The sequence below is a fragment of the Eimeria maxima genome, genomic scaffold, assembly GCF_000499605.1.
Source record: "Eimeria maxima Weybridge genomic scaffold, Emw_scaff350, whole genome shotgun sequence".
NCBI lineage: Eukaryota > Apicomplexa > Conoidasida > Eucoccidiorida > Eimeriidae > Eimeria > Eimeria maxima.
Genome location: NW_013566368.1, coordinates 12,842 through 30,609, shown reverse-complemented (window position 1 = coordinate 30,609; position 17,768 = coordinate 12,842). Strand labels below are relative to the sequence as shown.

Below are 17,768 nucleotides of genomic sequence, written 5' to 3'. Positions count from 1 at the left end.
CTTCACAATTTATTTATTTCTTCTCTATTTTATCTATTCACCATCATCTCCCTAATATTTATTCAATAGTATTTTGCATATATCTCTGTATGCATGTATGTGCATACCCAAGGAGCATTTATTGCATCTAATCCTCTCCTCCTCTCCACTTTTATTGATTGTTTGTTCCTTTAATATGTCTATCTATCTGTCACTTATCATTAATATATTTAATCCTTTAGCATAATATTGCCACGATATTTTTTGTCCTACTTATTCCTTTAATTCCCATCATATTGTCATCATATGCCCTTCCTACTACTCACCATAAGCACAGATACCACAGACATATATATATAGTTATCCTTACACCCCAATAATCATCCATCTCTCCTTTTCCTTCCTTCTTTCTTTCCTTTTTTTTCTTTCTTGAATCTCTCTATATGTGCAATAATACTCTCGATGTGACAATTATTTTGTCACGCATCACAAGAGTACCTACAGCACCTCCGCAGATTCATAGGATGAGGCACTAAGAGGCTGGATTAAAGATTGGGAGTATTTGTAAAGATAGGCAATCAGCGAAGGAAAATACTACAAAATATTAGCTGGCAGAAAGTACGATATGTGACGCAAACGCACACCTCGTCCAACTTCCCATGTTAAATGTTACATGTTCCTACTTCAGTTTAAGTGCATTGACAACTAATGCTCCTCAGGCGATGCTATGCCTTAGAACATGTCTGCCGTTTTCAATTTAAAGGCTCACTTGTTACCAATCACCAACTTGCTAATAATCACCCTTTAAGCTGCCTGAAGCTTCAGAGCAATTCTACAATTACAGTCGTCTAAGGCCATTCAAGTGTTCTGCCTGAATAGACTACAACACGGCATATGCGTATTTTATAGAGTTCGCCAGCTTCCTTCAACAATAGGTGATCTGAACGGCCTGAAGGCAGCAATTGCCCAACCTTTGCATATGAGCATCTACTTAAATCGGTTAAGGCGGAGCTCAATCAAGGGACGTGCACTCCTTTCCGTCCTCTTGCTTTCGCTTTCACGCTTTGCTGTGTGTCACTCATTACTGCAGTGCCACGCTCTGTCATGGGGTGCAGCAGAGTTTGGAGCAACTCGTTATGCAGGGCAATTTCACATGCAAGCACACCCAAACCACCTTTTTGCTGCACGGAATAAAATTTTGACCAATTGTGAAATACTTGCGTGGCCCTCAGTAGTCAGCACGCAAGTAAAAATGCGTGTACCCACTAAACACAATGTAAGTTGCACGACAATGGCTACCATATTAGACTTATTAGTATCTACTCCTCACATGCGTACACAACATGCAGACGTTGGCCTCTTCTCGAATTGGTGGATTTGCGACGCTGGAGATAAGTGGAAGAAGGTAGGTGCAGGAGGAAGGCCTGACATGGTGGGTCTCAAAGATGACAAGTCTCTTTCATGGATCTTTGATCTTTTGTACGAAGCTTGATCTAAGTTTTGTCGCCCAATTAGAACGAATTTTACCCTGTTGCGCTGGCCTTCGCCGTTACTGGCACATAGCAATGCTGGCATGTTGGGGTACTGGAGGTGGATAGAACATCCAACGATTCCCAGCATACTATGAGCAAAAATCGAACGTGTTTACCAACTGCCACCTTCACAATGCTTTGGAATTAGCGTACCTTTGCTAGAAGGGTAACGTTGTCATGTGCTTCGATTCAAATGGCCGGCTAGCATCACTCTACCACTATGTCCCGTGCCTTCCCGAGGCACGGGACATCTTATATTTAAACTCTTACAGCCCCTTCGAAATTTTCATGTTGTAGAAATGTGTGCACTGTGTAACAATGCATGCAGTGGTTTATCAGCCCCATGCCACCACTGCAACGCATGTCGGCAAGCGTGTAAACGAGAGTTCGCCCGGATGGAACAGACAGGGTCAATCCATTTTTTCTCGTTAGGTAAAAATTCAATTAATCTGTAAGAATCTAGAAGAACATCTTTGTGACGGCTTATAGGTGGAATCACGTGGGTCTCTGTCGTGCCGGATTCGACCGCAGCAGCTTCCTTCTGCCAGCCTACCCTCAAACTCACAAGGTTGAGGTGACACTCTGCCAGTCACTCTGTCTACTCATTCACAAAGGGCAACCATGGCGACTGGCATAGCACTAAAAGACTATCTGTGGTCTCTTGGCCTAGGATTTCTCTCATTTGCAGCGGGGTCGGTGCTTATGCACAACTTGCTGGCTCCAGATATGTCTGAGCCTGACCTGCACGGCCGTTCGAATGCTCAACGTGACGCAATTAGGGAGGTGGAAGAACTTTCTCGCAAAATGGATGCATAGCAAGTAGGCGATTTCTCAAAAAAATCTATGTTTCAAAAACAATTGCGATTTGTTGATGCGATTGGATTGAGACTAGTTCAATACACGCAGAAGTTTCAGGGAAACTTCCACGTTTATCCGCAGACGGGCGGGACGATGACCTCCTGGATGCACCTATCGCCTCGAAGCATGCCCTGAGGAGGTGAGGTCGTTTGGAAAGAACAGCAGTATCCAAGATGGGTAGAAACTTACCTCATAGCATCCGGGTGAAGGTTTTGATACATAAGCACATTGCCCTTGAATGTTTACTGCACCATCTTCACACTTGATCTGTCGCACGGCCATGAGTGTCTTGGTGCATTGGCACTGATTATCACAGCAATCATCATTATATCCAGGTGGGCATTCCACAACCTTGTCCTCTTTGATGACCTCAATGCATCTGTTGTCGTGGGGTTCTCCAACGAGACATCTGGAGATGGGGTCAGCGACTAGAATTCGGGCACACCGGCATTGGCCCTTCTTGTTAATGACATCACATGTGAAACCTTCCTGGCAAGTGTAGCCAGGTTGCTTTTTGGCCCCAATTAGACAATTCCCGCCTTCGTCAAGCTCCCCTCTGCAGATTGGCATGGTGGGAAGCACCTCCCGGTGGAGACATCTGCACAGTTTTCCGGAGCATTCAAGGCTAAACGGAAGTTGACACTGGCATGCGACGGGTGCGACTGGTGAGCAGTCAATCTCTGGCTCCGGCTCAGGAACATCTTTCGACGGATATGCTACCTGATTCTTTGATGGTGCCTGCTTTCGGGGGACCATTGGGCGAGTTTGACACAGAGCATAAATATCTGGATCGTAGCAGAAGCCTTCAACCTCCTGCAGGCCAGGAGGGCATCCACAACGTGGCAGTGTCTCCGTTGTCTTGGCACATGCGGAACACATCGGGCTGTATTTCTTTTTCTTCTTTATGCTGTACGAAATGCACGCATAATCATCCGGGCAAACATATTCAAATCCTTTCTCAACTGTTGTTATGCAAGAATCTCCATCCGGTGACAGAACGTCCGGAGGGACACATATGGGAACAGGCTCTCCAATCTCTTCCTGAACGCACTGAGTTCCAGTCTCGGTGAGACCAAAGCCGACAGGGCATTCGACGATCGGCTGATGAGCAATAAACCGTGTGCAGTAGCCATCCTGGAACTCTGTTCCGTTTGGACAAATAGAAATCCTCTCTGCTGTCACTGGCTTGGCGCAACAGGGCGATTCCAGCCTGTCTTTCTTGTTGCAAACCGTGATGTAGTGCTCAGGACACTGTATCACGGCTTGTGCAGGCATTACGCAGAGGCCGTCCATTATATTCCCGATTTGGCATATTTCCTATATAAGAGTTGCGTCACGAATAGTCAACGTTTGGTATGGTCAAATTCAGTTTACCTGGGGTGCACTTTCGAACGTCCGGATGCAGGACCCGTCAGTGAGAGTGTATCCATCTTGGCATCCGCACTTTACAGGGGGGGGCATCTCTTTCAGGTGTCGTATCACCGCCTTTGCAGAGCCTTCTGCGTTAGCATCGGCGCCCCCAGCGGTGAGGGAATGAGACCCCGTGGCCGAACAAAACAATGTGGCAGCAATAATATAATACCTCATCTTTTAAAAAAGGATTGAGCGATAGAAAAAAAAAAGCAAACCGATAACTGAACGATAAAAGCTAGAACTGAACCAGGCGCCGGTCAACGCACTGTATGCTTAGAATTCCTGGCAGGGCGTACAGACACCGCAGATTTGTTGCCTTCAAAGACTGCCACTTTCGGCAAAATCTGTTTTTTTTGCCTGCCCAGAGAGACCCGTTGCCACTGCAGATAAGATGCATTCGAACTGGTACAGCAATCTAGCAGATATTCATTTTTTGCTCTGTGCGGTCGACCGCGTATATACTTTGGCGAGCTCGACCGGCGATGCCACAGCCATCACATGAGAGCTACAGTTGATGGGTTTGCCTCTGTTTCATAACTAACCATTGTGTCCATCTAATTGACTAGTATACTCTGATATGTTATCCTCCCGCCTACGTGCACTCTAACTGTGGCTGTTTGTGAAGTGATAAGGAAGCGTGGACCGTGCTGGACGGAAGCCGTCCAAATATTCGGACGAAGGAATTTCACATTTTCCGCTTGAACGTCCAAAGAGCCACTGCTAAGGTGGAGCCCTGCAGGGCAAGGCATCTCCCTGCATCATCCGTTGTTTCCTGCAAAGCTCCGTCCCGTGGAGAGTGGCTTTTGGCAGGCTGCAGTTGAAACCTTCAAGTGCACCTCATAGCAGGGAGGACAATTAGATCGAACTTGAATAGTGGCACTGTGCACATCACTACCGCATTTGTGGGACCATTGCGCCAATGAGCAGTAGCTTTGCTCCGGTAGACAATCACTTTATTCCCAACAAAAGTACCTGCCTTCGTTGGACTGAACAATGCGACACTGCCCGTCAAAACAGTACTAGAAGCCTGGTAGCATAAATAATTGGACTTTATTATGGCATTCGCCGCATCGAGAAACCGCGGGGATTCGCTTTCCAGCTGCTCTGCAATGATTTGAAATTGCCCGTCCAGTGTCTTAAAACAGTCCCTTCATGTGATTTATTATTTTATTCTTGTGTGTATATGGCTCCTATTATTGATGATGGGTTGGAATGATGATGCATGAGGTCAAACGCCTCTCAGGCTTTCAGGGTTGATGGCAGGGCAACAACGGATGCACAGAATTGACTGGCGACACAGATCGGAATGTTTAGGTGGCATTGCTGATTTTGCAGGTGGACACAGGAACCTTTAATATCTTCTCGTTTGTTATGCTTCTTACGAAACTTTACACACAGTAGATAGTGATTTTCAGAGCAGCAGGCACAGGTGACCCTCCAACAGGATGCTGGCTGACTACATTGCAAGCAGCTCATTCTCCCAGTGCCCATTCAGCATGCTTGGTTTGGCTTCATAAACACTGAAATGAAGTAAAGCAAGCGTTGACCTGATAACCAGCAATCGGGGTTTGCCCGTACAAAATAGAGCAGGCGTTCCTGCCGAAAGTGAACTATTGCTCTCAGCCACTCCACGAAATGCAAAAACACGAATACTTAGGAATGGAAAACAAGCTTAAGAAAGTAAATGGTGCAGTTCGCCCCAGTGGTTGTCACGTGCCGTCCTGTGTCGATGGTGCACTGGACCCGAGCACTGATGGGGGCTAGACGGCAGCTACACGCTCCGCTGCGGTGCTCCCCACTCCACAGAGGACGTTTTAAGTTGCTGTTTATTGGACTTCACTTCCTTTTGACTCTCTATATACCGTTTTACGTAATGTAAGGGAGGCACAACTAATGGAAGGACAGGCACGAATACTACGAGGGATGAAGCTGCTGCCCTTATCGGCCCTTTCGGTCCTCTGCCTGTTTTACACATGTGGTAATATCTTAAGATATCAGATTTTCAGCTAGGGAGAGAAGTCACACCTCACTCTCACCTCCCTAACAAATACCAGCCAAGCGAGCCCCGCCGAGGCCGTAGGTTGCAGGAATGAACTAGATCCTGATTACAAAGGACTCCAGCAACGTCTATCTTTAGTCTCTCAGAGAGAAATTAGCGTGTAGGTGAAGCAAACATTCAGAATAAGCTGAGCCATCATGTGTGAAGTCTTGGTAGGCCCAACGCGTGCACAAGGAACGGGTGCTGCCTTGCCGCGTGTTCATCTTGGAGACCTTCGGGAAGCCCGTGGTATGATGCTGGAGGACATATTGACAGTTCAGGAATCGGGTACTGATACAGCTGCAGCTAGCTAGTTAACAGTGGTGTTCTGGAGATGAAAACCCGTCCATCCTCAAAGATCGCGTGGCTGACAGAGTAGAATCTTTTTCACGTTACTCTGCACCTTCAGATGTTTTCAACGAACTTCTCTGGGCATGCGACGGGACAGCGTGGGACACTGTTGGCTGTGTTGCTCTGCGGGACGCCGTTTTCTGCCTTTCCAATTACTACACCATTGACCGCCTCAACCTCCTACGCGGTTTCTCCAAGAGCACTTGGATTGAAAGAGATGAAGGAGAGCTTGGCATGTTGGTACATACATGCTTCTGTGTATATCTCTTGTTCAAAATCGCTGCATTAGCCTCCGAAGGCACTGACACTCCTCCACATTCAGTCAGCAAATGTGGGACCTGCACAATAAATATGAGGGAAGGAACACTACAGAAATAGAAGGTAACATGCCTTGATATTTCAGCATGATAGCAGCACATTGCGGTCGACCTACCGCTGGAATCCGTCCGAGAAGAACAGGCCAGCCGTTGAATATGAATTGAACAGCAGACAGCGTACATGCAACCTGTTTACGTCATTAGATTCACTCGCCTTGCGCCTCTGGCAGGACATTTCCACCTGGTGCCTGCCTGAAGTCATTGTGGAGCCGTCGCAGACTAAAGCTAATTGCAAGGATGCCATGCCGAATCTGAGTCTGCCGTTTCCTTCGGCTCAGTGTAGGTAAGTGGCGGCAGCTATATTATTATTTTTTCTCAGGTAGGAAAGAGTCCTCGCGTTGCTGCATCGTTGGAGTGTTACATGTGTCTATTTCCACAGTGTGCAGCGAAAGTAAGTGATGATACCAGTTAGTACGTTAGTGATTGATGACGTTACAAAAAAGGCAGTCAGCTGTGCATATTCTGCTGTTGAGGCGACCCATGCCACGTGGCACCAGAATAATGTGAATGCGCAGGCGGCTCGCACGCGTGATGAACCGCTCAGCGCAGGACAACCCAACGTGGGCGCTTCTTTTTGCAGCGTTAGCTGCCCTCTCTGCCCTTGCTTTCTATCAATAGGACTTCTCGTACGCACACGCACGGACGGCCTAAACCTGCAACTGCAGCTTCAGCTGCAGCACACACAGGGCCATCAAAAAGCTGTCCAACTGTTTTTTCTCTGGAGCCAATTACTAGGACAACGAGAAACAGATGAACACCACTGCGCCACAGTTGCTGTCTGTTGCCAGATGGCACGATCCATATGTAACGATGCAAGTTGGCCTTGGAGCGCCTTAGGGTAGAAATTGCTATATTCAACGTTAAGAGTCACACATGCACCTAGCGAACTCCTGTGCTCACTACTTCTGCAACTGCGGCTGCCGGTGTTTCTGCGGGTGCTACAGCTGCAGGTCGTCAAGCCTCAAAATAACGACAGTAGGCGTTGCGGGCGTTTTGCATGAAGAGAAAAGTCATAAAGAGAGAAGCTGAGTGAAACATAGTTCGCGCGCCAACGCCTGCGAAGCATCCTGCCAGTCCTTCAGACTTGTAGAGAGAAATTAGACCCTGAAATGAACAAGCAACGCGTACGCTTCTCCATCCCAGTTAATGTGTGCGTACGCACCAGGCCCCTGCTCAAGGCAGTATGCACCCTTCAAAGTCACCTCACATGAAAAAAATGTTTGTAGAAAAACGGGGGCCGACTGCCTGTAGAAGCCTCCACCTGAACTTGCAGCCTGCGAAGCATTGCAAGCCAAAAGAGCACCGACAAAGACTCAGAGAGAGAGACACACAATAGAATGGACAGGCAATGCGATAATTATTGCTCTTGGTTCTCTTCCTCTATTGATTTTTCTTTATTTATTAGAACGCGCAACGTCTTCCCCCTCTGTTCAATCTAAAGGGGAATGAATCCACAGTGGCTTTAGGAAGTGCTATATATATACATTTCGGATTTCACTTTCCTCTATTAACCAGGCACTGGCGGATAGGATTCCCGGCCACAGGACACCTCTCTATGAGGAAATAGGATACCAATACGGGCCAAAGCTCTACTTTTAAGGCCTACCGTCGGACTCTTCGAAGACCCACCTGAGCTTCACTTTGTCTAGTGGCGCCGTCAGAAAGGCCGCGCAGCCAGCAGCCGCCCCCGCTACAGACGCCGCCACGAAAGGATTGCAGGGGAGAGAAGAGGAAGGTGATGTCATCTTGACCTCTGACGGCAGCATCAGGCTGTTGGCTGCCTTGCCGAATTGCTGAAAGACATCAACGAAGCACCAACGCAACTCAGAAGGGATAAAGTGCAGGCAGACGAACCACACCGAAGGGAACAAGATAGCGTAAGACAACAACCCTAAACACACAATTGGTCCGCAGGCAACACATAAAAGCTCGTCAATGACTACAGAGAAGATAACAGAAAACCAAAAGAACACCCGGATTCGTCACACCGACACGTACGTGGTTGAGGGTGAAGAAGAGGGCACTGAAAGGGCCAAAAGAAAGCAGAGTGGCGCCGTAGCCTCTATACAGCCCAGACAAGCCACCCATTCGCATGACGTCAGCAAGAGTGGGTCTCCTCTTCTTGGCAACTTCGGGCTGCATTGCTGAATATACCTGCAGCAACAGCCCACTTGCCTAGTGGCAACACAGAAACTATCTCGCTGCGCAGTGAGGTGACGGCAGAGGAAATGATGCACTCACCCACAGAAACTCGAAGCTGCTGCAGTGTGAACAAGTAAAACGCATTCATCTGCACTTGCCCTTGCAGCTAGAGCTGGCGCTCAAGGCCAGTGCCGAGGGCTGCCCACCTGCAGGCGTTCCTTGCACACGTCCATGGGGAGGTAGAGAAGACAGGCAACAGCTTCTGCAGTAAATCCGCAAACTGAATCGAGCAGCAGCGCCCTGGTGAAGCTGCATTCTGCTGCTATTTGCTGCGGATCCCCGGGGTTACGCGAAAGGCGCAGCAGCCGTGTCTTGACGGCTTCGTAGGTGCTAAAATAAAGACAAGTTGCCGGCACTGCCAGTGCAGCCGTGATACTGCACATACAGCCTCAGGAACATCAAATTATCCGCCATCAGCTCCTTTGTTGTTACGGTAGCTATCCAAGAACCAAGTAGAGAGGGTACAGGGTTATTTGCTGCGAACTCACGCGAATCCCCGGTAGAGAGCTGCGGCGCCGTCCATATGCCACAGATAGCTTAACGTACGCAGCGTCCTGGAGCTTCCCCCCAGCATCCTAAGGGAGTGGGAGTGTGGCGTCGTCTGTACCTGAATGACTGCTTTGGCGGTATCCAGAGGATGTATCAGAACGCGAGACAGCAAACCCGCAACAGACGCAGAGGCCATCGTTGCTGGCAGACCCTGCAAGTCATCCGGCAGCCTCGGGTACCGCAGACGCAGCTCCGCGGGGGCTGTGGACTCCATCTTTCAACGGCAGACACCCAACTGGGATACGAAGATGGAATGGAGTGCACGACTGCAGAGGCACGTGCATCAGGGTCCCACGGGCCGTGCAGGTTGGTTGAAGATTTTCCACTTTCATATGCCTGTGTTATATTTGCTGGCATCTCATATATGCATATACATACAAACAAGCAAAAGAGTAAGAGGGAGGATTGGAGAGTCTCGAGCTCAGCCGCGCCCCTCTTTCTCCATTTTGTGCCCTCTTTAACTCTACTAAGAACTCTGTAAAATCGAAAACTCAACCGTTTAACTTTACCCTTCCAGACACGAGGCGGTCGACTCGCTTTTGGGGCCCCTCAGCCGAGTCGACAGATGCTGGCGCTCGGATCGTGCTATGCTCACATCAAGACTGAAACAGCTACACGAAGAATGGGAATCTGCACAAATTAATATTCATATGAATATGTTGAACGCATTATTTAAATAGCAGATGGAGGGAACAGCAGACACACTGTTACACAATCAGCGGTACCCTGTGGGGCCCAACAAGGGCTGTGGATCGTATCACGCGGGGCTCCGCTGCCTCAATTCCAACTCAGCGTATCAACGGTTCTTGAGTGACTGAGAACTATTTGAGCACTACACACATTTTGTGTGTTTGTGGGGTGGCGTTGACAGCTGAGCAACTCAATACTAGCCATGTGCCGCTCAATGCATCTAGAGGCACTGTGGTAACCGTTGGGCCGCGTTCACTTTCACGCTTAATTTCTGACTTATCTGAACTTGCCAATGAAATATATGCAGTCATGTTACAGTTGTGCAGCTGCAGGGAGCCACCCGTTGTTGTCTGGAAGTGACGTGTATGCAGTGTCAACAGGCAGTTCCTGACAGCCGGCGCTCTGATGAGACTGCCTAGACAGCCCGTCTTCTTCTGCCGAATGAAAGGGTTTAGGAAGGAGTTCTCTCACATACCATCGAATAGCCAGTCTCAGCTCAAAACCCCAGACGAAATATGCTGTAGTACATTGGTCCTACGGTGCCTGCATGCAGGAGTGGCTGTCAATTAGTTCCAGTGACAAACTCGGGTGTTTTCCCTTTTCAGTTATCAAGCATCTCATCCTTTGTGCCTTCATGCGAAAGCAGAGGAATAGACGCAGGCTGCCCGTATATTATGGATAAATATTGCTGTATGTACACTCAGCACAGCACAGCAGCATCACATCGTGCCATCTCGAACAACCAACAATGAGTTCGTTGACCGCCAGTGGGGGGCTGCCAGAATATGATGCTTCTTCCCTTAATTATCTCATTCCGTTGTGTTTGAAGAAGAGGTACTTCTGCTATTTCATTTTAGATGGGATGGAGTGGGTCCGCCGTTTCGCTCATTTGCTGCTCGCGGGCTTTGTCTTTCTTCCAGTAGGAGGGGCCGGGAGGCTTTCGCGACAGCCCCGCCAGGCGCTTTCTAGTACGTTGGAGATGAATCGAATACGCTTATTTTGCGGCACACCTTCTCACAAGCCTCCGACAGCTCAGAGCCACCACCAAGACAGTCCACTGATTCGGGGATGGTGTCTTTGCCCCTCTGGACTGACGGCAGCCTTCAGTCAGTTTATATTTTGACTAGACAGCGCGAAGCATGTGACACAATTCAAGCCCAGATTTTACGGGAATATTGGAATAGGAACTCCCCCGCAACCATTCAAAGTACTCTTTGACACGGGTGAGTGGATGTGGCGCTGAAAGCCATCTGCACAGCAGTGCGAATGTGAACGATCCTTACATGGCTGCAGGCAGCTCGTACACCTGGGTGCCGTTCATCAGCTGCCTAGTAGCTTCTTGCCTGCTGCACAGCCGGTTCAATCCCGAACTGTCGGCTACCTTCAATCGAGCCGTTTCTCCTGAAGCAGCACCTCAGCCGCAAACGCGTGTGACATACGCCTCAGGATATATTGATTCGATGACAGGCAGAGAAGTGCTCCACCTGCAAAAAGTCAAGTGAGCGCTTCCCTCCCCCAGCCAGTATCCTGTAGCTCAATGAATTGCATCAAGGCTCCACGACTACGCGATTGGATTTGTAGTCCGGCAAGCCGAATACCCCTTTTCTGAACTTCGTGAGAAGAACTACGCTTAAGAAGGTCAAAACCACATTTGAAACTTTTCCTGCAGCTTTCGACGGCATCGCCGGCCTCGGTGCATTGCATTCCTTTTCCTTTGCTGTGCACTTGATGGGAATAAAGCGCAAATAAATTATATCAGGCCATCCACATAATGTGCAGGAGTCGAGTTCTCTAATCAAACAGTTGGTGGAGGCGGGAGCCATCAAGTTGGCAATGTTTGCCATAGCTCTTCCTTTGAGTGCTTCCTCAGCGGGAGAAGTAACTTTTGGCGGCTTTAACCGACAGTAAGCCCCACAATACTGGTTCTCGTTCGCAAGGGAAGATCTGACTGCATATTATTTTAGCTACATCCAGAAGGGTGTCGCGATCGCATGGTTCCCGCTGCTGTCAAAGCAGAGCAATAGATGGGAACTGTGGCTGTGGGATGTTTTAGTGGACGATGCAACAGTTGGATTCTGCACACCTCAGCTTCCATGCATAGCGGTGATTGACACGGGCACTTCAGGCATTGGCGGCTCCAGCGCCTTTGTCGAACAAATACACCAAAAGGCAGCAGCCTCCTCTATGCGGAACGAAGCAGGCGGAGGAAACACATCACGCCTCTCTTTTGTACTACAGCCCACTCCGGGTGACGACATCCACGTTTTTGCAGTCAATCCTAACGAATACACTCAGAGCGATGCAGCCTCTTCTTCCCCTCGCTGCACCTCTGCCATGATGGCCTTGCCCCTGCCATCAGGCCAAAGCCGCACCATCGTGAGTCAATTACGTATATACAGATATTTATTCGGTATATATTTGAATATGTATTACATTGGACTTGAATGTATCCATATGTAAAGTAAACATAAACGTATATATGTACTTTCATGCATGCTTGTATACAATGTGAGGGCTGAAGGGGAGTGACACTGTCAGGTGCTGGGAAATGTGTTTTTGAAGAAATTCTACGCCGTATTTGACTACGACAACAGCCGAGTTGGTGAGCTTTTTGGCTTGATATGTGGGAAGCTTCCACACAAAATGATTACTCAGGCTTAGCAGAACGAAGCAGCGAAGAGCGTTTCACTGGCCCCTCGGGGTTGCTAGAGCGTGGCTACATGAGTGACGGCGCCTCACTATAAATGAAATTGGGGGATAAGAGGAGAACTAAAGCCAAAACGGACAAACAAACGATCGGGTAGACGACAGATTTCCTTGCGGAATCCGCAGAGACCTCCCAAAGAAACCTCTCCTGCTGGGTGGAGCAGTGATTCCCCACTGATGTCGTTGTGATGCATCTCCTTGATGATTTTCTGTGTGCCGATTGGACTTTGACGCCCCTACGAGCAGGAGCCGAGAGCTGCCCACAAGGCGACTCAGGGCCAGGAGTAGCCTGAATGAGGCTCAATACTGTGCGTGCAGAAGTTCAGTACACGTCTACAGCTAGCTACCGAGGAAATAAACGACCCAATCCTGCAGGCGCGTGCAGGAACGCCCCCGTCCGGGTCCCTGTGGGAGCAAGAGGAAGACGTTTTGCCATCCTGTGTCGGCTAAAGTGATGGAAGGCAGGCATGCCAAAACAAAGCTTTATACCTGATATTTACATTAAGTGGCGTCGCTTTCTTCCTCTAGCGGCCTGATCATAGCCACTTCACTACGATATTGAAGGTAAAACGCAACACACAAGCTCCGTAGCGTAACTGACAACCTTAAAGGACCTCCACACGCCGGTTTGGGATCAGCACATGCTCTTCCGGATAGTCACCCCAGCTCCTGGTCACGACGAAGCTCAGGCATGCATATGTTGTGCACTAAATTCGTAGATATACACAGCGCACATTCTATAGCCTGCAATGTAGTTAATAGGTACGAGCCAATAGTCCACACCTGCTGCGAAGGGACTAAACTGCAGGAAGGTGCAATGCTGGCCGCTCCATGCCACAAAGCAACGAACGCTGAAACTCTAACGGCTAAAGAATGCACAAAATTGACAAATATCCTAAAAGTTAGCATTTGTCGAAACAAACTTGCCAGCGCATGCAGCAACACACTGGGCTGTTCATGAACCATTGCGGGTTGCACCGGCAGCATAAAGAGGGTCTGGTAGGCAGGAAACAGAGCAAATACGCGTTTCGTGAATTGAGAAACTGCAAATCAGTGTTTTCAACACGGTGGTTGCTATTTCGCCTACCGCCTCCCACTCTGGCGGACTACACCGGTCTCCGGGGTCTCGGCGAGCAGCGACGAAGCAGGCAGAGATGAACGCAGCTCCTGCCGTTTTTGCAGACTCTTTGCGTCTCTTCAGCATGACCTGCGTGTAAGGATGGATAGCATCCTGAGCAGCATCGCGGATGCTCCCATTAGCGCAGTTGCAAAGAGAAGGGCGTACGAGCTCGTGCTGAAGATTGTGAATAAGTAAGGAACTCAAGTCTAACCAACTGCAGCGAAGTTGGGGCTAGATGCAGGCCATGCTCTGCACTCAAGAAATACGCGTTTATGTGTCTGTGCCTTTGCAGTATCGTCCAGGCAGCTCGTAGCCATGACCCTAATCTGCCGAAGTTCAAGTGGGTAAAGGCACAAAGCGGCTCACCCCTGAGGGAAAGGGTGCTGAACGTGAGCCCTTTGTTCCTCCAGCTGCTGGAGTCGTTGGGTTTTCGGCTTAGGATTGGCCGGCCTCCGCACGTGCAGACGGGCAACCCTCAGGAGTACATCGTGCTAGAGGGAACGCTCGATCTGGATGCCTTAGCCAGCAATGCGCAGCTCATAGAAGCTGTAATCAGTAGTTTTTCTGGAGACGACTCGTCAGGTCCCTCAGGAGTGTCAGGTTCTCCTCTCCCAACGGCAGGTCGTCAGTCACGGGAAGGCTCGTCTGTTGTTGGAGGCAGCAGCGCCTCTCCGCCAAGGCAGCAGATTTCCGGGTGAGTCATATACCAGTAACCTTGTGTATATTTCTTCTTGCTTATCGTATTTTTCGAGTAATCTGCCTACGGACAGGCACCGATTCAAGGTGCTTTTTGCATATGTGTCGCGCAGCCCTAGCTCGTCATCCTCGTCATCCTCCTCCCGCAGGCCAGACCCAGATGCAGAGCTGGAGGCCATACGGCAGGAACAACAGGAGCGTTACAGGCAAAGAGGACTAGGGGGCTCTTCAGCAGCACGGCCTTCATCGACCCGCGGGGAGGGTGACACTGGACAGGAGGACTCGGGGGGTGGCTGGTTTTGGCAAAAGTTTGGCTGGGGAGGAAACAGCAATAATGGCAACGACGACAACAATAACAACAACCGGGGACGCAGCACGTCCTCGAGGAGGCCTCCACCCAGCAACAGGATGATGACGCTGCGCGATCTGCCCAAGCCTCAGCGGAGAGGATGAGGTTAAAGGTGGAAGCCCTTCCTTCCTTGCCAGACCTGCGGCCCCTTTCTCAACTGACCACACCTGGAAATGTTAGTCAATTAATTGTACACCTGACGAAGCTGTTTTGAGGGACTGGGGCTGCCGCGGCGCCGGGAGGGGCCTTCCACCTTAATGGGTAATATATTTGGGGCAGAGGTGTTCTGCGCTGCAACGAATGACGACTGGCGGCAAAAGCCGCGCAGCGGACGCCGTCGGCCTGAGAGTTGCGGCCATTTCCCTCCGAATTCGATGCAGGGGCACAGTAAGACTGTTGGTGTAGCGAATGATGCGAGGATAGCCGATGGGTCATCGCCTTGTCTTCGAGCCCTACAGCTGAGTAGGCTAACAGGCGACGCCCGTGTGTGTTGTCACCCTACGCGTCTGTTTGTTTTTGAAGTTTTTGGTGTAGTCGCGCTTGAAGGCTGTTGGCTGGTAGGCAGCTGCGGGGCCCTTGCTGTATGGCGTTTGTGTAGCACAAACGTATCGCCACCCTCACGCACCTCATACAAATTCACATAAGTAATTAGGGGTCATTACTTCTCTCGGCATTGGCGCGTGAGAGGCAGTGCATTCACGTACGTTTGAGGGGTTGGGATGAGCTGAGCTGTGAGCAGGCGGGGGTGGTGGCTCGGCACCAAGCGCGGGACGGTTATGCAACTGTTTTGTTGACGCCTTTCTTTTGTTCATAAAGTGCCTTCTGGGAGTTACGAATGTTGGTCAACTCTTAAACAACAGGCTGGTTTTTTTATGAACACGGAAATCCCGTATGACTGGCACCACCGTCACTGCAGTGACCGTTCGGCATCAGTATTAATTCGACGCTTCGTGGCACTTCTTTAGGGCGCCGCCGCCCTGAAACACCAACCCGCTTGTTGTTGTTGTGTCAAAGGGATTCCAGACTCTTCTGTCCTGCAGAATGGTTGCCACGGATAAACACATTTTTAGCCAGATGGGAATATTCGCCGATGCGCTCCTGGCTGTTGGTACACTTAGTGACGAACACGCATTTGAATACGGAATTAAACCGGCCTCCCCTGTCTCAAGGGTTCTGGAGGAGACGTTTGCTGGTTATAACGATACTCATGCTCAGAATGGAAGAGAACGATGTGAGGAAGGACCGCATAATGCATATATATGCAACTGTGCTAACAATGAGGCTGGGTTTCTTGAGCAAAGGAGGCATTTAAGAATAAGCTACTGCGTTGGCGCCTGCAAAAAAGCTGGGTTGGCTTGTGTTTGCATGAAGTGTTACCTTGCGGCAGGAACCGCACTAAGGCACGTTGCAACTCATGGCAGCCGCCCACGAACCCCCCACACCATCCTCGAGACCTTGGGCGTACAGAGGCTGGAGGGTAGCTTACTAGCCAGCTTCCAGCCTCTGTACGCCTTCATTCCCGGGGGACTCTTCTCATCTTGAATCTCCGGCTCTATTACAATACATGATTGCCGCGAGCTGCCCTCGAAGGGGTTAGAGGACGCTTACTGCAGTCAAAAGATTTCCCACAAAACAGCTAATAACCCCCTTCCTCAAGTCTCCTGGAGTCCTGCTCACAGCGGCACAAGGGCCTAGAGCTGGTGTGGATAGGAGGCGGCATGCCACGAGTTGCGTAAGTCCCAGCGCACCTGGATGCAACAACGCGGAAACCCCACACGCATTTGTAGCCAAGCCCTTCGCCGTTGCATGCGCTAGCATTTCAGGCGATTGCTAAATACTCAGTTAGCCCTCACTAGCCTGGTTGCAGGCAAGTGGAACTAGTGCCAGCTTCACACTGAGCATGCTCCAACTCGTAAGTCTCTGATATCGGCTAGCTCCTACAGGTCCTTAGTGACTGGCGCTGGGGACCCCAGATACTCTCTGCATTTGACACATTATTAAACAAGCCGGTAGTTCAGCTAGAATACAAGAAAAGTGATCCCTCTCCTCCCTTTCAGCGCTGAGCTGGCAGAGGCGCCGCTTGCAGCAGACATAGCTGCCTCTACTGTGATGAGCCCGTAAGGCTAGCCAACATCAGAACTTCGCTAGCCTAGCGCATTATATCACTAATTGTAATTCCGTTTGTAATTTAAAAGTATTTTAGACGCTTCTTTCTGCAGCCCGGGGCTGAGTTTCACAGGCGCTGTTGCAGTAGCCAGCACTACAATCGCTGCCTCGCAGTGTGGTATCATTGCACTTGCAGGACGTAGCGGCAGCTGTTGCTTTGCAGGGAGTTGGATTTTGAGAGCGTTGAAATATGCAAATTGAATTTAGTTGTATATCGACTCTTACCCTAGACTGTGCCGTTTGTCTTGTTGCGACCCTTGCGACCTGAACTCTGCGGCGTCCTGTCCTGTGGCACGCTGTGAAGGGTGGTTGGGGAGCTGCTGGCAGATGCGTCTCCACTGCAGGTTTCTGTCGGCTCGTGTCCCCAGCAGATCTGTGAGACTGCTGTCTGTAGGCGACAGCACCATTGGGAGGAGTGCACTCGCTCGGTCAGGAGTCTGCCGTGTAATCTGTGCATGCACAAGGAAGGTGCAGCGGGGCTCAAAAGGTCCAGCAAACGCTTCACCTTGCGTTTTCGTTTGTAGAAGTTTAGTGTGGCCCTGAAGCTTTCCTCCCGCCTGCATTCGGTCGTGTGTTTGTTCGCGGCTCCTATACAGTCACCAGCCCCATTCGTCTACCTGTGCAGAGACGAGCTTCACAGGAAGGTGTTTGGGCTTACATCAAGGTAGCAGTCGATGTGGTCGACTGCAGCAGCTACTTCAGCTAGACAGAAGCGGCTGTACGCACACAAAGGCCTGGCTCT

The 17,768-nt window shown here is 49.9% G+C and overlaps 4 protein-coding genes across 4 annotated transcripts; 2 read left to right on the top strand and 2 right to left on the bottom strand.

Moving 5' to 3' along the window:
• Positions 1-1,270: 1,270 nt before the first annotated feature.
• On the top strand, positions 1,271-1,471 carry EMWEY_00029610 (hypothetical protein; the record flags this gene model as incomplete). The annotated part of the gene is made up of 1 exon (XM_013481538.1): positions 1,271-1,471. One exon carries the CDS (start codon positions 1,271-1,273, stop codon positions 1,469-1,471), a length of 201 nt encoding a protein of 66 aa, XP_013336992.1.
• A 969-nt stretch (positions 1,472-2,440) lies between these two features.
• EMWEY_00029600 (oocyst wall protein COWP, putative) lies at positions 2,441-3,956 on the bottom strand (the record flags this gene model as incomplete). Its single annotated transcript, XM_013481537.1, has 3 exons — positions 2,441-2,500; positions 2,559-3,686; positions 3,744-3,956. The coding sequence occupies 3 exons, from the start codon at positions 3,954-3,956 to the stop codon at positions 2,441-2,443; spliced, it is 1,401 nt and encodes a 466-aa protein (XP_013336991.1).
• Positions 3,957-7,502: 3,546 nt separating this feature from the next.
• Positions 7,503-9,513, bottom strand: EMWEY_00029590 (mitochondrial carrier domain-containing protein, putative; the record flags this gene model as incomplete). The annotated part of the gene is made up of 6 exons (XM_013481536.1): positions 7,503-7,652; positions 7,756-7,822; positions 8,178-8,341; positions 8,547-8,702; positions 8,897-9,105; positions 9,450-9,513. The coding sequence occupies 6 exons, from the start codon at positions 9,511-9,513 to the stop codon at positions 7,503-7,505; spliced, it is 810 nt and encodes a 269-aa protein (XP_013336990.1).
• A 4,401-nt stretch (positions 9,514-13,914) lies between these two features.
• EMWEY_00029580 (hypothetical protein, conserved) lies at positions 13,915-14,964 on the top strand (the record flags this gene model as incomplete). The annotated part of the gene is made up of 3 exons (XM_013481535.1): positions 13,915-14,006; positions 14,108-14,509; positions 14,625-14,964. 3 exons carry the CDS (start codon positions 13,915-13,917, stop codon positions 14,962-14,964), a joined length of 834 nt encoding a protein of 277 aa, XP_013336989.1.
• Positions 14,965-17,768: the final 2,804 nt, after the last annotated feature.